The 20,876-nt window shown below is 38.0% G+C and overlaps 1 protein-coding gene and 1 long non-coding RNA gene across 9 annotated transcripts in view; one reads left to right on the forward strand and one right to left on the reverse strand.

Annotated features, from left to right (window-relative positions):
• Positions 1–20,876, forward strand: part of Pip5k1b (phosphatidylinositol-4-phosphate 5-kinase type 1 beta) — a 331,992-nt gene that overhangs the window by 193,212 nt on the left and 117,904 nt on the right. For 6 of the 7 annotated variants that reach the window (XM_004838187.4, XM_021252743.2, XM_087183491.1 and 3 more), the window contains one exon: positions 2,013–2,312. The exons of the other annotated variant lie outside the window; for it this stretch is intronic. In XM_004838187.4, the coding sequence (XP_004838244.2) occupies positions 2,013–2,312 (300 nt within the window). The remainder of the gene's footprint in view (positions 1–2,012; positions 2,313–20,876) is intronic. 7 annotated transcript variants of the gene reach the window in all.
• On the reverse strand, positions 10,438–20,639 carry LOC110347705 (uncharacterized). Of its 2 annotated transcripts, none has more exons than XR_015439929.1 (3): positions 20,530–20,639; positions 13,832–13,927; positions 10,438–10,795 (listed from the first exon to the last, which is right to left on the reverse strand). It is a non-coding gene; the product is annotated as an uncharacterized LOC110347705 (long non-coding RNA). The 2 variants fall into 2 exon arrangements; XR_002392446.2 differs by having other exon boundaries at positions 10,438–10,798.

The following is a 20,876-nucleotide window of genomic DNA, read 5'->3' on the forward strand; positions in this document are numbered from 1 at the left end:
GATTATTCAAGAGAAAAGAGATCATGTTCGTGATGACAATTTAAAATGAACATTATTAGAAAAATAAAGCTATAAATAAATGGAGACATACTATAATTCTGATTTGTAACAAGATATAGTAAATGTAGCATATGTTCCATAATAATAAAAACGATCAAGGGCTGAGGATTTACCTCAGTGGTTTGGTCACCTGCCTCACAGGCGCAAGGTCCAGAGCTCAATACCCAATACCAAAAAAAAAAGACATAAAAACAATCAGTTCAGAGAGAATTTTTCTAATAATAAGAAAAATACCAGAGTCTGTCAAAACAGATATACAAGATGAAAAACTACAAAATTTTATTTAAGGATATAAAAAGAACTGCAATGATGAAGAAATTGATATTGATATTGATTTATATTCATATTAATTTGTATTTATATAATGAAGAAATATATATTGTTCCTGAGCTCAGTCAGGTAAACATTTCTATTACCCCACAATCAACTTGTAAAGCTACTAATTCCAATCAAAAATCTCAGTAGGATTTTTCCCAGAACTTGGCAAAGCTGATTCATTTGAAAGAGAAATTCTGCAAGTACTATCACTTTAAGAAACTTTTTACAAATGGAATGGAAAGGGTATAAAAATGGACAAAATACTTTTGAAAAAGAGGAAAATGATGGATCTGCCATGACATATACCAAAAATCCATCAGGTTGTGACTGATGTTGAAGATGTGATGTAACTACAGTCCTAGACAAATGGACCAACAGGTTCAAATGAGGTGTCCAAAAATAGGCCCTTGTGTATTTTACCACTCACTGTATTGACATAGGTGAGACTTAAATTCAACTGGGAAAGTTCGGACTATTAAATAAATGGCTATCTACTTGGGGAAAAGTGTATATTCCCTATCTCAGATCTTTCACACTCACACAAAATTCATTCCATATGAAGTGAGACCAATTTTAATGACCTAAACTATTAAAAATTTGAAAAGAAATACAAGTTTGTAACCTTAGGGTATAAAAAAACTTGGCTGAACAAAAAGAAAAGCACAAGAAGGTAAAAGTGACTACATCAGATGACAAAACATCTCTATAGCAAAAATAACAAACACAAAATAAATATAGAATATTCTGGATGGTGTAAAGATACTGAAAGTAGTAGTTACTTCAAATGTTGGGATTTGGAGGAAGAATCGGGATCAGCAAGGAGACTTCATCGTATACCCTTTGGTAAATTATTTTAATATCTGTCTTTGAAGTGCACCAAAAATAGGTATGAAGTCTCTCTTTTTATAATAATAAAAAAAGATGACACAGTAAGAGAAAACATTTAGTCCATACAGAAGAGGAAAATTACAGAAATTCAGAATATATCAAAGATTCCAGCAGTGAGAAAGACCTACAGAAAAACGAGCAAAGGCTAATAACACAAAATTATCACTGAGGTAAAAATACATCAGAAGTACTAAATTTCTGTAATAACTAGTGATGTTCAGTTTTTAAACAAGTTACCAGTCTTCACAAATCATTGTTATAAATATGTTAAAGTTTGTTAATATTCAGAATTGGTGACAGTGGTGGAAAATGTATAATCTTAAACAGTGTGACTATAATTTGGTTTCACCATTTAGGAAGACAGTTTTTCAGGTGCTATTAAAATTTTAAATTTTATCCCTTGTACTCCAGCAATTAATCCTTTTCTTTTTAGCTGCCTCAAAGAACAGTCACTCATAGCACCCATTGATTCTTTGCTTGTATTTAGTTGACACTAATTTGAGACATTATGTCCATGCCCACTTTTACTACTGAGTTTAAAATGGTAGAGTTGCTATTCCAAGACTTAAGGAATAAATTAGAAACAACATAATTTTAGCAGTGGACATTAATAAAGATAATCATGTCCCATTTTTAATTATCATTTTAGCATGAAAACATATCTTAGTGGAGCATTATTTTGTAAAGTAAGAGGTTATAAATTTCTTTTTTTTGTTTTTGTTTTTTGTTTGTTTGTTTGTTTCTAGAATTTAAACCAGAATCCCAGGACTCTTTTGCCAAAATTTTATGGCCTGTATTGCATGCAGTCAGGGGGCATCAACATCAGGATTGTGGTGATGAACAACGTCTTACCGCGCTCAATGCAAATGCATTTCACATATGACTTGAAAGGCTCCACCTATAAGCGAAGAGCATCCCGAAAGGAGAGGGAGAAATCCAGCCCCACGTTTAAGGACTTAGATTTCCTTCAAGACATGCATGAAGGGTTGTATTTTGATACAGAAACATACAACGCACTCATGAAAACACTCCAGAGAGACTGCCGGGTAAGGAAGAGTCCTCGCTTAAATTTCCTTTGAAAAGTCATCTGTGATCATGTAACATTTGGGTACCACTTATCAAAAGCATAGAAATTAGGTCTATTCGAATTGAGCCAATAGAATCCTATCTTTCCCAATCCTGGCACTGACCCATGCTTCCCAAATATTGAATGAACTGGTGGATGATAAAGGAATTATCTAGAGTCGCCTAACTTACCTCTCTGTTGGTTTTCATACAGGCAGCTTTCTTTAATAAAATTGAACAAGAAACCTATGTTTTCTTTTCTTCCTCCCTTGTAGGGGAGGTAGTTTAACTAGAAGGAATAAAATTTAGTTTAATGCAGAGACTAGCAATCTTAGACAAAGTAAGATTCCAATTGAGGAGACAAGTTAGGGGAAAATGTACTTAGTAGGATTAATAAATGGCTCCCCAGAGATCTAATGTGAATGCAGAACCATAATATGCGTAGCACATTTGCTGAAATTATTTTGTGTGATCTGAATAGAGGCAATCAGGAAGGAAGTTGCCAGTTAGAGCAAAGAGCATTCCATGCAAACTTAGGAGAGAAACTCCCTCAGCCTCTAATGTTCTTTTGTTGTTTGTTTGTTTGTTTGTTTGTTTGTTTGTTTTTCCTTAAATAAGGCCAAAACCCAGAGAACATTTTTTGGCATGGTGAAAATAGGTAAAACTCCTTCTGGATAAAAGATAAAAATGCAGCCTTAATAGCTTCTGAAGAAAGATGATTCACTTAATAAATACTCAGAAATGTCATTTTCTGCCACAGATAAACTAAGGAAGATGTCCAGGCCATTCAGTTAACTTGGGAATAGTGGGGATAGGCGGAAAGCAGGGTGGTACAGGTATGGGCCTGGGTCTAACCAAGGCTTTCTGGAGGAGCAATTGGACACCCCAGGCCTGGGCACTCGGAAATTGAAGTGTGTCTAGGCTGTGGCCCTCCTATGGGCCAGGACAGATGGCCCAAGTCATTGCTGGGAGGAAAGAATGGTTCTCTGCCAGGCCCAAGCTAACGTGAAGGTGAAGAAGCTGTCTGCCCACCCTGTCCAGTGTGCAAAGAAGAAAATCCACACAGAACCACAGTCCTACAGTTTCTGGGTTTTTCCTTTCCCTCTGTGATAGCATGTATAATAATAAACAGAGATGTGTCCTTGAAATTGTTTTCTTCATTGATAGAGTAGTTCTTCCACAGCCCCCGTTCTTTAGTAACCTTTTATTGAATGCTCAGAATATGCTAGCTGAGTCTTTTTACTGCATCATTTCATTAATCCTCCAGCCACCCTTTGAGGTCAGTACTATTCACACTCTTATTTTAATTGCTGAAAAACTAGGTTTCTAAAAGAGGTTAAGAAACTTGTCCCACCTTACTTAGCAGGCCAGTGACAGCCCATGTCTGTTTGGGTACAAAGCATGTGCTCTAAACAACTGAGATTTAAGGATTCACTCCAAAGATTAGTTTTTTAATTATCTTTTCAGAAGTCAAGGAGGAACAATGGGAACCAAGCAAACAAAAAACTACCCAGCAGAGCTATTCAGATATCTGGGTGATTTATGATTTTCTTTTAAAAAGAAAAAGCAAAACACACACGTTTTAGTAGAAACCTTTTTCCTGTGTTTTTTCTACCCATGCAGGATGTGGGTAAAAAGTGACTCTTAATTTCCCAGACTTCAGTCCAAGCCTCTCTGCTTTTAGATTCATTCTCATTCTCTCTCTCCTTCTCTCCCATCTCCCCTCCCCCCCTTAATACCACATGCGTCTATGTAGAAAAGGGAGGAGGGTCAGATGTAAGAGCCATTGTACAGGATCTGCCTCTTTATTAGTGTTTCCTGAGCCCAATACTGAGAGAACAAGGTCAAATCAGACTTCTCAGGAATGAGACCCTGGAGACCCTGTTTTACTTTTTTTTTTTTTTTTTTTTTGGTCAGCTTTGTTTCTCTAAGGAACAGTGTAGAGGTGTCACAAGGCAAACTCTCTCACACTCATTGCATTTGATATTGTATAATACACAGATCATGAAACATCTTTAAATTGTGCAAAGGATTCTACTTTCAGAAAGGCTTTTTCCCCCGGTATGTGAATGGATAAATACTGTGCTGCCTGGACCCTGACTCCTGTCCCTGATCTGCCTGATCATAATCAAATCCTCAGCAATCAAGAGTCAACAGCTGGTCTGAGAGCAGAGCTATGTCAAGTAATGCACAATACCAGAATGGTGTCTCTTACAGATAGTCCTGAACCACTTTGCAAATCTGATGAGTGGTATGGATTATCCTTCCCGAAAAATGTGCACCCAACACATGGTTTATGAATCTTCCCATACCCTAGTCCTTCCGTACATCCCTCCTCCCAGCTGACTCCACATCCTCCAGCAGCAGTCACCTCTTGTTTCACAGGTCCATCTCTCACTTTTTATCTCCCTCTTTTTGCAGAGCTGAGCTATGTGTAGCCAGTGGGCTTTAGGAATCCAGGGAGGCTGGGAGGTCACCCCAGTGCTGGTGCCTGAACCAAACCATTGGAAATCTCTGCTGTTAAAATTCACCTAAGTGAAGCAGTACTGCTAAGACTCCAGAAACAAATCAGTCAGAGAAATGCATTACTATATAAGCACCCCAGCCAGACCCCAGTGTCTGGGAACCAGCCCCACATTAGGATAGATCCTTTCATTCACTTATCAGACATGTGCCAAGCACACTGTGTTCCAAGCATGAGGTGAGCGACCTCCATGTGTGAACAATTGCAAACAGTGTATTATATGCTATGATACCATGATGTTGTGAGGATTAGAGTAGGTGACATCCTAGCTTGATTTTGAAGGATGAGAGTTATCCAGGTAGGCAAAGCAGTAGAAGCATATTTCTAAGAAGAAAAACAGTATTAGTTGGTCATGAAACAGCATGACGTATTCCCGGAACTATAGGTGTTTGATCTTGCAGCTCTCAATAGTAAGGGAAGGCATTTGAGTCAGGAGAGAAGAGTAGCCAAATAATGTCAGAAGACCCTTTCTGGTTGTGTCAGTGTTCTCTTAAGGTCTTGCAAGTGGCAAATCCAAGTATTCCAGACATTTGGAACCCAGCGTTTCTGTCATTCCATAGACAGATATGATAAGCCACCCAACTTCTTATGGACGTCCTCTTGCTCCCCACCCCCACCCTCCGTCTCTTCTTTCGCATTCTGGCCTGCCATCTCAGACTTCAGGATGCGGTTTTCTTAGCCTGACTGTTACCCAGAAGATCTCTGCATGATTCATTGGGCCAGCTCATGTTCCCTTCTTCCCATGACTGCTTCCCTGATTCCCAATCAGAGCTGCTGTTTCTAGAATCTGCATTGGAAGACCTGAGCAGCTTCAATCACAGTGAGCCCTCTTGACAAATGCCATCCTTTCCCAACATCCCTGTGGGAGCTCCCAAGTCCCTTCACCTGCCTTCCTAAGCCCACTCATGAGCCTCTGAGTAGAAGCGTGCCTCTGTGGTGCTTCATCCCTGGGCAGCTCCTCCATAGCTCATTGGCCAAATGAACTATTTTAGAAAACTGATCTTGTTTTTTCCTTCAATATTGCCGAGCCAAAAGGATCTAAATAGAGTGTTCTCTCCAAACACAAAGATCCACATCATGGGTTCTCCCCTCACTGCCACATTGCTGCTCCCGCACAGGGAAATGTACACGTAAATCACTGGTCCCCGTTTTTGAAGCACTTCCTGTCTGTTGGTCTCACTCTCTCTCTGCCTGCTGTGATGGCTGTCCGTATCCATAAGTGAACTTGGTCCAAGGAAAAGAGTGGTAACAACAATGAGTACTACAAGGACATCATATATATAGGTCAGTTGCTCTCACAAACAGGAAGTATGATTTATTCAAACTGTCCTCTGTGGTTCTCACAAACAACCTAGATGCATGCCCTATTTGAAAATGTCTTTGCAGATACTCTGTCATCTTCCCCCAAGCCTGTACCTCTTGTCTTCCTTGACCTAGGAAACATGGTTTTTGTACAGCCGTTGCTCAAATCAGTGCCCTAAAGCTACCCTTTTCTCCTTCTTCTCCCTCTTTTTCCAATGTGGTTAATCGCCATGTCCTGTTCAGTCTCCTACATAACTCACGCATCTGTGCCTTCTCACATGCATCAACGCCCTGGTTGTTTATCTCCTGAAGTTCTGAGTAGCCTCTTTCCTAGTGCTCAGTATCATTGCCTTGCAGCTCATCTCCATCACTGTTGCCAGAGCAACCCTCTGCTCAGAAGCCAGCCAGTCCCTTACAGTCCTCTGCCCGGTTTTCCATTACCTTTGGGCTACAGCCTAGGCTTTCTAGCTTGGAACACTGAGATCCTTCCTAGCCAGGCATGGTGATACACATCTGTAATCCAGCACTTGGGGAGGCTGAGGCAAGAGGATTACAAATTCAAGCCCAGTTTGGGCAATTAGCAACTTAGCAAGATCTTGTTTAAAAATAAAAAAGGGCTGGGGATATAGCTCAGTGCAAAGGTCCCTGAACTCAATCCAAGGCAGGGAAGGGAAGGAGAGGTGAGGAATGAGGAGAAGAGGAGATCCTTCTTCATATGGTCCCTGCAGCCATCTCTGGTTGCCTCTTTCTTCTTCCTTTAGTCCCCTCTCTTCTGTACTCCAGAGTGCCTACAGTCTCCACCTACTCTGATCTACTGGCTGTACTCTCTGAAGCTTTTGCTCTTTTTTTCATGCCTGACCATTGTTCCTTCTCATCTTCATCTGCCCTTCCGTACTTATCTCAGGACTAGTCAGCCATCTCTTCCTCCAAGACCACCATGCTATGCTTTTGCCTGCATCCTAGCCTTACCTCTTTCAAGGGACTTAACTCATTGCGTCATTTTTTCACATGCAGATCCTTAAGTCTGAGGATCAAGCCTTAATAATTGTATCTACATACTTGGTGCCTAGAAGGTACTTAGTAAATGGTTTTGGAATATGTATTTAAAGAAAGGAATAATAAACTGAGGGTAGAGACTGAGGCACACCTCCAAGAAATCGGTCTTGGGGACTTTTTGTATATAGCTGTTTTTTGTTTTGTTTTGTTTTAAAGTTCTGCTTGTTTTGGAGGAAGCATGCAGTTTTAAAGCAGTGCCTGCCAGATGTGACATTGAGAGTTTAATAAAGCAGATGATCTCCATTTTGAACACTTGGGATAATTTGAAAAAACTGTACTGGCTGTCTTCATCCTGAGTCATTTGTTTAGCAGAAGTGTATTTATATTTCAATATTTTCCTGTGGAAGCAGTGTTGTAAATGGTCACTGGATTTTAATTCAGTATTGAACCTTTTTGCCATTAGTTATATGTTGTCTTTCCAGCTGGACTATAATTGTCTCAGGTCAAAGCTCATTTCTTATTCCTCTCTGGGGTCACAGTACCTAATTCAGCACATAAAATAAGATTATATGAAGACACTTTTGAATTGAAAATTTATATATTAACTTTGGAAGAAAAACTATTGACTATCTTTGTATTCATTTTTAATTTACTGTGATTATTTCTTCTCTGTTGTAATTTATCTATGACAAATCTCCAGTCCTATATCACTTAATTAATTGGATAAATTATTACATCCTGTAATATATTTTGATAACTCTGGGGAAATGACATAGAGATAAAGTATATTAGTGAGAACTTGTGTTTATAATCCAAATATTTCTTAATCCTTCAAGTGGGAGGTATATCAAAGACAGTCTTGATAATTAATGACCTAAATAACTTATTTTACATTTATTATCATTTTTGTTAAGCAGCAAAGTTATTAATTTTTAAATAGCATGGAACCATGGAACTTTTTTCACACAAGTCATTGAAGCCATAAATATTAATAGACTTTCAAAATTTAATGAAATTGACTTAATGCTAGGACTTTTTACTATGCAAAGTGGGATATTTCTAATTATATGGTCATTTCTCAGTTTATAGACCAACTTCTTACTGAGAACATCTTTACATGGGTTACAGAATGGATTAAGAGACTTAACTTAGTATTATGGCTAATGCTTACGATTCAGCTGTACTTTTGTTTAGTGTTAATATTTTTGCATTTAATTTATACAGTTTATTTTTTCTTTTGATATTGGCTGCCATCCCAGTTATCATTGGGGAGGGAAAATTTTTCTAATTTAATAGAAAAGAGATCTATACTCTTAGTGGTGTTGAGGCCTAAATTCAATCCATTCCCTCTCATCAATAAAGAATTGGATTTTGTTTTGAGACATCAACCAAAATATGAAAAGAGTTCAGGGATATTATTGACTCCACCCCTCTAAGATTACTTACAAAAGATGAGACAAATGAATTCACTACCTTTCTAAGTAAGTTTTACAAACACTATAATTCCATGATATATTAGATTTGCTCCACTATTTCAAATTATGAGGTAATATTATTTTGATACCATAACAGTATAAGGATAAAGCAAATTTTAGACTGGTGAGCAAATAAACAAAACCAACTCATAATCAAAGATTGTTTGAGCTGGAAGGGAGAGTCCCTGGGAAGTCCCTGGGAAGTAGTAGACTAGTACATTCCCCTCAATAGTCTAAGAGTTAAGTAATGATGTTGGACTTACTTACGAAAGGCAGGTTTCCTAGTAAGAACAAAAATAAAGACATACTTGCAAGGACTTTTAAAATGTTTCCCTGTATGTCTTTTTTTTAAACTTTTTATTTTCATATAATTATGGATTCACTTGCAGTTGGAAGCAATAACAGAGATCTCTGTACCCTTCACCCACTTTCCCCTGTGCTAACATCTTATAGGACCTTAGTATAATACAGCAACCAGAAAATTGACTTTGATACATTCTACTGATGTTTCTCAGCTTTCTCAACCTTACATGCACATATTTATGTATTGAAAGGAGGATTCTGTGCAGTTATATATGTATCTAGATTTACATATCCACCATCCCCAGTCAGGTGCAGAACAGTCCCTTCTCAAAGATCCTTCAGGCTACCCTTTTATAGCCACAGCCACCTCCCTCTTTCACAGACCCACCCCCGGTTTTGTACAGTGTGAATCTGTTTTTCATCTCTATAGTTTGGCATTTCAAAAATGATACATAGGGCTGGGGATTTAGCTCAGTGGTTTCGCTGCCTGCTGCGCAAGCGCAAGGACCCGAGTTTGATCCCCAGTACCAAAAAAAAAAAAAAAAAAAAAAATGTAAATGTAATCATATGATATGTAACCATTTAAATTGGCTTTTCTTTACTCAGTGTAATATATTTGAAATCTGTCCACTTCACTTCTTATATCATTAGTGGGCTCCTTTTTATGGCAGGGGGATATTTCATGATATGAATATACCACAGTTTAATAGTCACCTGTTTAAAAAATGTGGATTTTTTTTTTTTAGTGTTTTAGTGTCTCAAATAAAGGTGCTATGAAAATTGATGTGCTGACTTTTTCCCTCAACATAATTTTTCATTTCTCTGTGATAAGTGGCTGAGTAAAATTATTGCATTATGTACTATATATGTTTACTTTTATAAGAAACTACTATAATGTGGCTGCACCATTTTATATTTCCATCAATAGTGTATGAATGATCCGTTTTCTCCTCATCCTTATCAGCATTTGCTATTGTCAGTCATTTTTATTTTAGCCATTTTGACACATATATTTAAGTCTCTTGCTAAAAAAATAAACTTACCTGAGGACATACATACTTCCCAGAAAAGCAAAAGATAAAACCAAGGAAGAAGCAATTGAGACTATTAAAAAGAGTAGGAAAATGAGTAACAGAAAATTTTACAGTTATGTCTGGTGGATGGTAATATGTCCATGGGACTTAATACAATTGACAAGAGTTCTTAAGAAGAGGTTTAAGATACTAGAGTTTTAGGGTGTGTGTTTCTACTAAACATTTCTATGAAACTGGATTACCATGGCACTTTATCCAAGTCAGTTTTATAGCCACCAGTATCTCTACAGTGTAGTATAATCACTTGATTTCATGTTCAATGTTTACTACTCCAATCTGGTCTATGTGAGACCAGGAATGTGCGGCTTCATTTTCCCACCTTATCCCACTCCATGGTTCTTGTTCAGCAATTCTCTTAGTGTCTATCTTCAGGTGAAGCCTAGGAAACAGCAATAGTATGCACTGTTGGAAGAGTACACTTTACCTAATCAACAAAGGTAATAAAAGCTGGTTTGGATAATAAATCCTACACCGGATTAGTCGTGAAAGAGAGCCAAAGCCAATTCTTGCTATTAATTTGTGAAGTATTATTCAAAGTAGATTTGTGTTGCTCATTTGGCCAATGTCTTTTAATGGTTAGCACATTAATAAATTGCAACTGTGTTGACTTCCCAGTCCCCTCATTTATTTAGGTGGTGACTGGTGTCCTAGTTTAAGACTACCCATACACCCCAACTGTCATCAGTATTGAAAGTGGGTGATGTTTGTCCAAGATTTTGCTGGTTGCTGCAGATTAGCTCTGATGCAGGTTGGTGGTGAGAAGGAGTCTCCTGCTGGCAGTAACCAAAGAGAAAAACTGGTCAGTGTGAGGTGGTCGTAGGGTAGCAACAAAAATCAAAATACTCTTCTATGTTGTTGTCCTTGACTGACTTTCTGCTAAGTAAGTAAGAGATACTTCAGTTGTGAGTCAAACAAGTAATTCTCAACATTGCAAAACCAGCTATTCCAGTTTTTGGTGGAAAAGAGTGTTCCATCTTAGATGTAACCTATAGATACCCCAGGAGCATAACACTTAAAACAGGCCATATGTAATATGTAATCATCAAATAGTTATACACAGTGTGGCATATAATACTTCCATTCATGGCATTAAGAACATATTTCCTAGACTCAGCTCATCTATAGATGGGGTCAGTTAACATTTATTGTGGACTTGCTTTGAGCCAGACAGTGCTCATCCTTATAAGCAGATTCTCTCATAAATCCTCTCAGCAGCCCTGTGAAGTGAATAGCCTGGTTCCCCTTTGACAGCTAAAGAAGTGAAGACTTGGGAGAGGTTAAGCATCCCCAGGTCTGCTCAGCTTAAGAGCTGGCTCTAGGACTCAAGTCTCTCTGACCCCATACACAATGTTTCTTCATCATCTGTCTCTCCTGCAGCATCTTGAAGGTGCAGTCAGAGAAAAGCTACTGAAATTAAAACTTGCTTTTTTCTTTTTTAAAATTTATTTTATTGGTACATTTTAGGTATACAATATGACATTCATCATTGGAGATTTGTACCTTTGCATAGTATATCTTGATTCTTATTTTTCCCCCTTCCCCTGCCCTCCCTTCAACCCCTCCACCCCTCCCTATTTACAAAGACTTTGCTCCCATTTTTTCATTTTCTCATATAAATTTCATTTTCCTTTCCTTCCCCGCCACTTTGCCTTCCCTTTTGCCCCTTTTCTTCCTATTTCACATTATCTATTATACATTATGATCGTTATTTATACTTTCAGTTTCTCACACCAGAGAAACTGTTCGGTAGAAATGAAAACTTTCTATAACAACAGATCTAGACATCAGAGGCTAGAAGTGCCCGGTGACTGATTCTCCAGCTCTGACAAGGAGACACTGGAGTGGACTCTGAAGGAGCCAGAAAAGGACTCTGTCAAAGTAATCATCTTGACTGGGACAGGACAACAAGTTAAAGAAAATGTGGACCTATTGAAAAGGGGAGGAAGGAAAGAAAACAGTGCCAAGTGACTAAGGAACACAAAGTAAAATAAATAATCCAGACATTTAATTGTAAATGTTTAATGAAAAGCATAGTCAAGCCCGTTGGCACTTGGCCCCTGTTACCAGCATTTGTGCACACAAAATGCTATTAACATAAAAGCAGCTCTTTCTGAAAAATGTGATGGTTACAGTGAGGTCGATTGTTTTTGAAATCTGCTGGAGAAGGAGAATGGGGACTAGATGTGCATCACTGACTCTTGTGTGAGCAGCTTATGAAAATTCTCATAAACTACAGAAGCTAAAGAATTATCAAGCCAGTAATTTTTTTGTGACCCTTCCTTTAAATCAAATAGAATGTTATACAAATTTCTATGGGAAAAAAATAGGAACAGCAGACCTAAGAAGTAAATTTCCTTTTCTTCCTGAAAGAAATATTCCCTAAAGATAAAGAATTAAGGGCCAAGGATTTAGCTCAGTGGTTTTGCCGCCTGCTGCGCAAGCGCAAAGACCCGAGTTCGATCCCCGGTACCAAAAAAAAAAAAAGATAAAGAATTAAAATATGCTCTGAGGCTGTCGTTATTGTTGTGGGGCTAGCTGGTTTTGATTATAAGTAACTTGTTACATGGAAACTTAAATATATAAGTTAACTAAAGCTGAAACCTTTGGTCTGTGAATAGAACACTGCTGTGTCTAGTATATTAGAGTTTCGGGCTTTTATGTGAAAAGACCCTACCTATCTTTAATGTGTAAATGATTGTAAGTATAGAGATAAAGTCATGGGAGGACTCTGAGTGGAGGGAGCTAAAGGAAGGAAGTGTCCCCACAGACCACATCCTCCTCCCTGCAGGGAATACTGGGAAAGCAGAGGAGAGCTGGAGCAGGAAGGGAAGTGGCCTCAGGGGGCCTGATGGGAGCAACTCTGGCTTTGAAGATGTGTGTTAAAAGGCTTTGAGTCTGGTGCAGTGGATCCGGTAGTGGGTGCCAGTATAAGCCAGTCACAGTCACATGGATCTCAGTGAGAAATAGAACTGTGTTGTCAATACCCAAACCAAAGGAGGCAGAGGGCCAGCAAAGCCTGGCCACTTAAAAATGGAATTGAGGCTCCATGTTTTAGGGGAGAACATCTAGATTTAGGTGAGGGGTGACAGTTACAGAGATCCAAGGCATACTTTAGAATTTTCAGAATTGGGAAGATGTTACAAAGTCAAGAAAATTGTTCAAAGATATGCCTTAGGTTATGCTTATTACGCAGCATATTGTGCACCTGATAAATGCAACCTCGTCTTCCTCCCAGGACCTTTCGACCCACTGGGAACACTTCAAAGAATACAGTCCCTTTGACTTTATAGATCACTGGTGGCGAACCTAAGGCACTTGTGCTGCAGCGGATTCACAGAGCCCTTTCTGTCCATGTGCGAGCCAAGTCACCCTAGCAGCCAAGCATTGGATAACAGTTGTTTTTTCTAAACTAAAAGCTCAGTATTCAGGTTTAATTGCAGTGTTGCTACTTTGCGATAAATAAGTGGGTTTTGGGTTGCAGTTTGGGTACTCGGTCTCTGAAAGGTTCGCCATCAGGGCCGGGGATTTAGCTCAGTGGTTCCGCCACCTGCCTCGCAAGCACAAGGTCCCGAGTTCCATCCCCGGTACCAAAAAAACCAAAAACAAAACAAAAAGGTTCGCCATCACTGTTATAGGTCATCCTTCTATTCTTTCAGCATCCACTGTACATGTACAGAATACCCAGGGTGAGATCAGAATGAGACCTGTATGACTACCTTCTAAAAGTGAGAGACTTTTTTTGGCTACACGAAGTCTCATCCTTTCTAAAATACTGTCCCATACTGCTTCTGGGAGCTTTGGCTCACCTGTGTGACTCCTCATCCCCGTTGATGTTGTCTACACTGTTTGTGTGTCCCTCCTCACTACAAATGAGTGTCCCTTAGATCTCACCAGTGCTCTTCCTTGAAAGAAATTGTCAAAGTTAGTATTTTGATCAAGAGTAACTCTTTTCTCCCCAATTTTGTCCCTTAAAACACCACTGATGACAATATGTACATTTGTGTATTCATATAAAATCTTTTAAAATGATGAATGACTATTCCTCGTGCATATAAGGGTACTTCTGTCACTTCAGGTTTTCTTAAGTGAGCAAAAACAGACTTGATACAGGTTAATCCACCACAGTCCAGAGTTATAAGTCACTACATTGGACACTACAAAACATGCTACCGTAATGAGGCTAAGAATTTAATATTTATTTCATTCTGCTTTACTAGTCACAATTATATGTCTTGTCAAAGCCTGTATTTTCTGTTTAGTACATTAGCAAAGAACACTCTGAGCTTTATTGAGGAAATTAAATTAAAAAGGCAGAATTCAGCTCTCACTGGACTTGCGGATGTTAGCAATTTTGGTGCTATACTCTCTGAGGGACCTTCTTAACGAGGAATAGCACAATCTTAGATTCATTTTTCCCTAAACCAGTATTTCCAGGAATGTCTGTTTGGATAAAATTTCCAGGACACTATTTTGAATTTTCTTATATTATTGGGTTAACAGATATTTTTGTGTCAATCATTAACTCATTATTCAGGAACTAGACCAGGGGTGGCGAACCTATGGCACGTATGCCATGGTGGGCCGTTTGTTATCATTGAAAGCTCTAAAAGGTTCGCCATCACTGAACTAGATTATATATAGGCTACCTGAAAGACTACCTGGGCTCTTTCATAACTCTTCCTGTTGGCTCCTCATAATGTTGTTTATTTACTCTTTAGATCCTCCATCAAAGAATGAACTGTTGAGAGGATTATACCGGTAGTAGAGACAGTTTTCTGCCTCATGACCCCAAATTACTGACTTTGATTTTCAGCTGTGCTATGGCTAGCCTATCAGCAGTAGAAATAGTGGTAAGTTAACTCTAAACAAGTATAGAAATGTATATCATTTAACCAAAGCAGGATATGAAACTGTTTTTGAAAAGTTCAAACATACAGAAAAGTGGACAAAATATTATAGTTAATACATATATATGCTGTACCCAACTTCAAAAATTTTTACCTCATAATCAGTCTTGTTTTATTTTACTCTCTCCCCTCACTGTAATTTGAAGCATATCCCAGGCATCACAGCATTTTATTCAGATATATTTGAGTAAGAATCCCACAATGCCAAGAAGCCCTTAAAAAACTAAGATACCATTAATGTACGCTTAAAATATTAATAATTCTTGCTAATCATCAAATAGAGTTTAAATTTCTAATTGTTTCAGAAAAAATTATTTAGATCATGATTTACATCATCTACTTAAGTCCTGCTGCCAGGATTTATATGTTCATTTTGAACATGTCTGTTGACAAAACTAGGTCATGCCTCCCAGAGTCTGGATTCTGGTGATTACATCCCATGGTTTCATTTAACATGCTCTTCTCTCACCTGTTTTTCCTGTGCAGTAATTGGTTGTTGAATTAGAGATTTGGTGGAACTTACATGTGTCTGTATGTATTCTGCCTTCTCTGATCAGAAGGCACATACTATCAGAAGGACCTTCTTTCTGTGATGTTCAGGCTGTTGATAACCAGTGACCAGGTCTATTAGTTCATTGTCGGTTATAAACTAGGGATCTTCTAATTTTATCATATTCTAGCTAGAGTGCTCAAAGGTGTTTTAAACGGGAGAGTGCCTGACACATAGTAGACACACAATAAGATATTTATTGATTGGGTTTGTTTTTTAAGAACCTTGTGACATGGGGAATTAGAAACCATACTTGCTTAATATTCAATAATAAAGCATTTCTTTTCCTCCTAAAATCACCATCATCTTTGTCTGTTTTGCATAAGGAGAACTTATGGAGAGCTTGAGTTTCATTGTGTTTACCACTCTTAATATCTTCTGGTGCTGAATACCAATTTTTAAATGCAGCTGTTTTCAAAGATATTTTAGATCCATCCAATAATTATCCTTTCTCAGCCTTATGCTAACTTAACTTTGCATTCCTGGTGGTTTGGAAAAGCAGACAGAGACCAGGAAAACTAAAGAAGCTCTGAGATGTACTCCAAAGCAGATCTTCTATCTTAGGGCCAGCACCAAGCACTCTAGGGTGATTAAAGAGTCTTTGTAGTTGACCCCGTCTATGATATGTTGTCTTAGCAAGGCTTCCCAAAGAGAAATGTGATAGTCTTGCTGGACCAAAGGGCAGCCTACTTTATAGCAAAAACCTTTTACCTGCCATTTAGATGTGTGACTACCAGTCAATTAAAAGAGTCTGTACATATTACCTTGATTTTGGCCCTCGTTCCATTGTGTATCAAATACCTGTAATGTAAGTAGGTTTGAAAACACTATGGACTTTTATTTTTGTTTTTCTGACAACACGGCACAAAATTACAATTGTTTTCATTGCTGAAAATTTTTCTTAGACATCATAATCATGCCTTATTTTTGAGGCATAAGAGTGTAGTATTAGACATTCTATGCTGCTAAATATTTTGGATTTTACTTGCTTATACACATGGAAACCCGTATAACAAATATACATTCCAACTATGTTCAGAGAACACAGTAGGAAGCACAAAATAAAACAAGCCTTTGATGAGCCAGTCTTGTGTAGTCATAGGAAAAAATGCAGATAGACCTGAGGTTGAGTTTTATACCACAGAGGAACACCAATAATGTGCTTGGGTTTTCAGAGTGGAAAAATAGTTCCAACAGTTTGTTGAATCATTAGTGCAATTTTTATGAAGGTGACAATTGAGTTAAAAACTTTAAAAAATAGTAAGAATTGAAAAAATAGTAGGAACTTGCAGGAAGAAATCACATAAGCAAAACCACTAGGGTTTACATCTTTTGAGCATATTTAAGGGTAAGGAAGGAATTTGAGTCTGAGTAGCCCAGGAGGTGCTTCTAGGCTGGTAATCAAATAACAGAGTCATTGACTGAGGCCACAGTAGCCAGGACTTTCAGTGTCATCCTGAGTCCTTGGCACCAAACAAAGGCAAGAATCTGAAGGCTTTGAGTGGGGGTGTGGTGTGACCTGCTCAAGCAAGGGTCAGGAATGGATCCAAAAGGGAAATGGAAGTCAGTTCATCAAGGTGTTGGGGGCGGGGGTTGAAAATACAAGCTGTAAAACTGGGCAACTTCATGAAAGGAAAAGGAAGGAGTTGTGGAGTCCGAAATCCACATCAGAGTGACTTCAAATAAAAATAGGAATAAATAAATAAATAAATAAAAATAGGAAGTGACAAGAAGGACCCACTTTGGGCCAAAATAAAAGTTTAGATTGCAGTATGGCCATGTATAGATGTTTAGAAATGTCCAGAAGGCCACTGGACTATATAGGGGTGCAGCTGAGGAAAAGACCAAACCAAAGATTACCATTTAGCAATTTTCTGTAGAAAGATGGTAGTGGAATATACCTCTAAAAGATTGTCAAATCTGTCTACTTCCCCTCATACTCCTATAGACCTCTGCTTCTTTCAGATATCACCAGCTCTTACTCAGACTGCTGAAATATTACCCAGTACTTCAAGTATACATTCCCGTGATACTAATCACTTGTAAAATAGTGCTGGAGAAAAGGAAACATACCTGACTTTGACAAAAAAAAGAAGCAATTTCAGTATTTCAACTTGCTTCCAGTTTTGTATAGCTTTGGGAATTATTTCTACTTTATTACTTTCCAAGTGAGGAAGAAAAATACTGCCCGACCTAGATGGAAAGGCACCTGTATTTCCATTGTAACTTGTGTTTTGAATGGCAAATGGACAGGTACAAAATCTTCCAGCAACTGTGAGATCAGGCAGACATTCCAGAAATGACAAACTGGAAAGACCATCATGTTGCACAGTATTGCTACATGTATCTTAAGTTTTTGGCAGATTTATCACTTCCTTTAATCAAAGGACTGTGAGGACATAAATAAGAGAATTATGTTGTTCCTATTTTATGCAAATCTTTAAAAATACGTGATTAAAATCCATTCCCAGAATTTTTCATTACAAAGGTTTCTAAATTTTAAATATATGCATATATATCTTTTTATTTCTTAATTTTTTCGTGGATGATGATTTTGCCTAACCAAAACTCTTAACTATGGAGGTCAACTTTTCACACAGCAGTTATACAGCTTGTTTTTTATGACTTTCACTCTGCAAGTAGAATCCTTGACCTCCTCAGGATAACTTAGCACTTTTCCTGGCAAACCAATTAAAGAGTTTTTTGTTTACTTTGTTTTTGTTTTTGCAGTGCTGTTGGGGATGGAACCAGAGCTTTGTACATGCTATGCAAATGCACTGCTATGAGCTATGTCCTCTGCCCTGATTTCCTTTTTAATATATTTTTAAATTTTAATTGACACATAGTAATTGTGCATATTTATGGGTTACAGTATTTCATTTTGATACATGTGCACAGCCTATAATGATTACATCAAAGTGGGTATCTGTCATTTCAGACATTTCTTTGTTTTGGGAACATTCAAAATCTTCTAGTTGAAATACCTAATTAGTAGATGTCTTACTTAATAGTTATTTTGCAGTGCTTTCTTTCAAACATTAGAAGTTGTTCCTCCGATACAAATGCATACCTATACACAGTAACCATACCTCTCCATCCTCCATCTCACTCACACACACACACACACACACACACACACACACACACACACGTCCTTCCCAGGCTCTTATAATTGCTGTTCTTCTCTCTATGAAGGTTATTCTTTTTAAGAAAATAAACCCTCCAAAATATTTGACTACTTAACATCAGGATAGTTTCTTACTGTATCCAATAGTTATGGTGGACCACAGCCTGACTTCCTCTCACATATAGAATGCACAGGTCTCTTTGGGGTGTCAATGGGGAACAAAAGAGACTGCAAATACAAACCAGTATAGGTTGAACACTGCCTGGAAAAATTGTTTTATAAAGAAAACAATTAATTTGTGGATACACTGCAGAGGAAAATGAAATAAATAGGAGGGCCTCAGGAATGCCTTCCAACCTTGATCAATCCTAGCTCGAGTAAATTATTCTGGGTGCTGTTAGGAAGATCCACAGTGCTATCGCAGAGTCTGATTAGAACTTGCTTTTGAAGCCAGTTTACTGTTTTGGAGAAAATATTTACAAATGGGTACTATGGGAAGTATGCAAAGCACAAGCTGTATATTTTTGCTGGTTGAAAATGGGGCTTTTTGCATACAGGTTATGAGGCAGTCATTTTAGATCCACTGGCCAGGATTGGAGTGCTGAAGGCTAACCTTTTCCTATTAAACACCCAAGCAATTCTACTGGATCCCCACAAACCCAGAGCTTTTAGATAAATTAGGATTTGCCAGATGACATTGGCAAGTAGGCTAGAAATGCAGTTATATTTTTGTTGCTTTATAGGGAATTTTTGTTTTCAGAAGTATAGCTCTGGAGGTGTTTCCTTCTAGTTAGCACCTCTAGTCTGTCAACCACTGTGAGGAGTGACTCGTGATGAATTATTATCATAATGGCTGTTTTGCCAACCAGGATTGTGTTACTTTCTAGGCCACTTTGATTTCCTGAACTCTGTGTGACAAATGCCAAGTATTACAAAGTCAATTGTAGGGGAATATCATATACAAGCTAGTCGAAAAATAATTTTTCATAGAGGAAAACACCCAGTTTCCAGGCACTCTTCCTGAGTATTCTTTCCCCATCCAAGAAGGGTCTAGAGTCAAAGACCCCTGTGCTCCAAGGCCATTTTGACAGATTCTTATCTAGTCCTTGTCCCCTGTCATTTTTCATCTGGGACATTTCTGTCTTTTGTCTGGCTGCATCCAAATGGGTTTTTTTGTGTGTGGGGGGGGGGTTGTTTGGGGTTGTTTGTTTGTTTGTTTGGGGGGGGTTTTGGTACCAGGGATAAAACTCTGGACCTTGCACTTTTCAAGGCAGGCAGTGGCACCACTGAGCTAAATACCTGGCCGCAAACGAAGTGTTAAGTCCTATTCTTTGTTGAGATTGTCTGTTTTTAAAGGACTTGCTACAGGGAACTTAATGGCAACTTTGAAAGATAGGCTGTGAAGAAGAGACCACTAAACTCAGCAAAATTAGGATTTTTGAAACAGATTCCAGGCAAAAACACACTGCAACTGGGTCTTCATGCTGAGGAGGGTACAAGCTTGCAGAATATTGCTTGTTAGTTTCCCCACTCTGGTGCTTATTAAGAGTGTGGATGCCAGTAAAGAAATTAAAAGTACTTTCATACTGAAACAAATCAAATCATTTTGGTATGTAAAGTGCATTTTTACCATTCTAAATATTATGTAGGATTGATCTTGAAACAAAGAGTATAGCATATATTTGCTTTCAGAATTCATCCTCTTGGTACTGGGTGACTCTCCTTATAATTTTTTATTAACTTTGAGATTCTTTTACAAAAATTAGCTGCTCAGTTAAAATAGTAAATTAACTTTAGATCCCTTAATCATTTCATAAGCAATTCTTGAGTGCTTAAAATGTAGGGTAGAGTTTGTGAGTAAAAGACCCAGGGAGAGTGTAAATAATAGAAAAATTGTATTTAAATTCAAGGTTTACTCACCTTTGGGTCAGGGCAAAAGGAATGTCAAGTCCAGTCAGTAGTAAGCTACTGCTTTCCTGGCAAGGATTAATTGGCATATTCCATTAAGATATCCTTCATGGCAGTTATCTTTTCAGAAGGAGAAAGAAAAAAAGAAAAAAAATGTTTTATCTGTTAGGATACGAAGTGAATCATGGGATAAAATAGATGAGTAGATAGAAGTCCCTCTTTTTTAAAAAATGTCTTTTGCAATCTTGATGTAATGTGCTTTTCATAAGGGGATATGATCTCAAATAAAATTTTTGTAAAACAATTTCCAAAAAAACAAAGAGTGTGGATGCCAGAGTTTACCCCTTGGGTCTCTCATC

The sequence above is a fragment of the Heterocephalus glaber genome, unplaced genomic scaffold (genome assembly GCF_053883595.1).
Source record: "Heterocephalus glaber isolate CG9 unplaced genomic scaffold, H.glaber_assembly_v1.0 deba00001481, whole genome shotgun sequence".
In the NCBI taxonomy this organism is placed as follows: Eukaryota; Metazoa; Chordata; class Mammalia; order Rodentia; family Bathyergidae; genus Heterocephalus; species Heterocephalus glaber.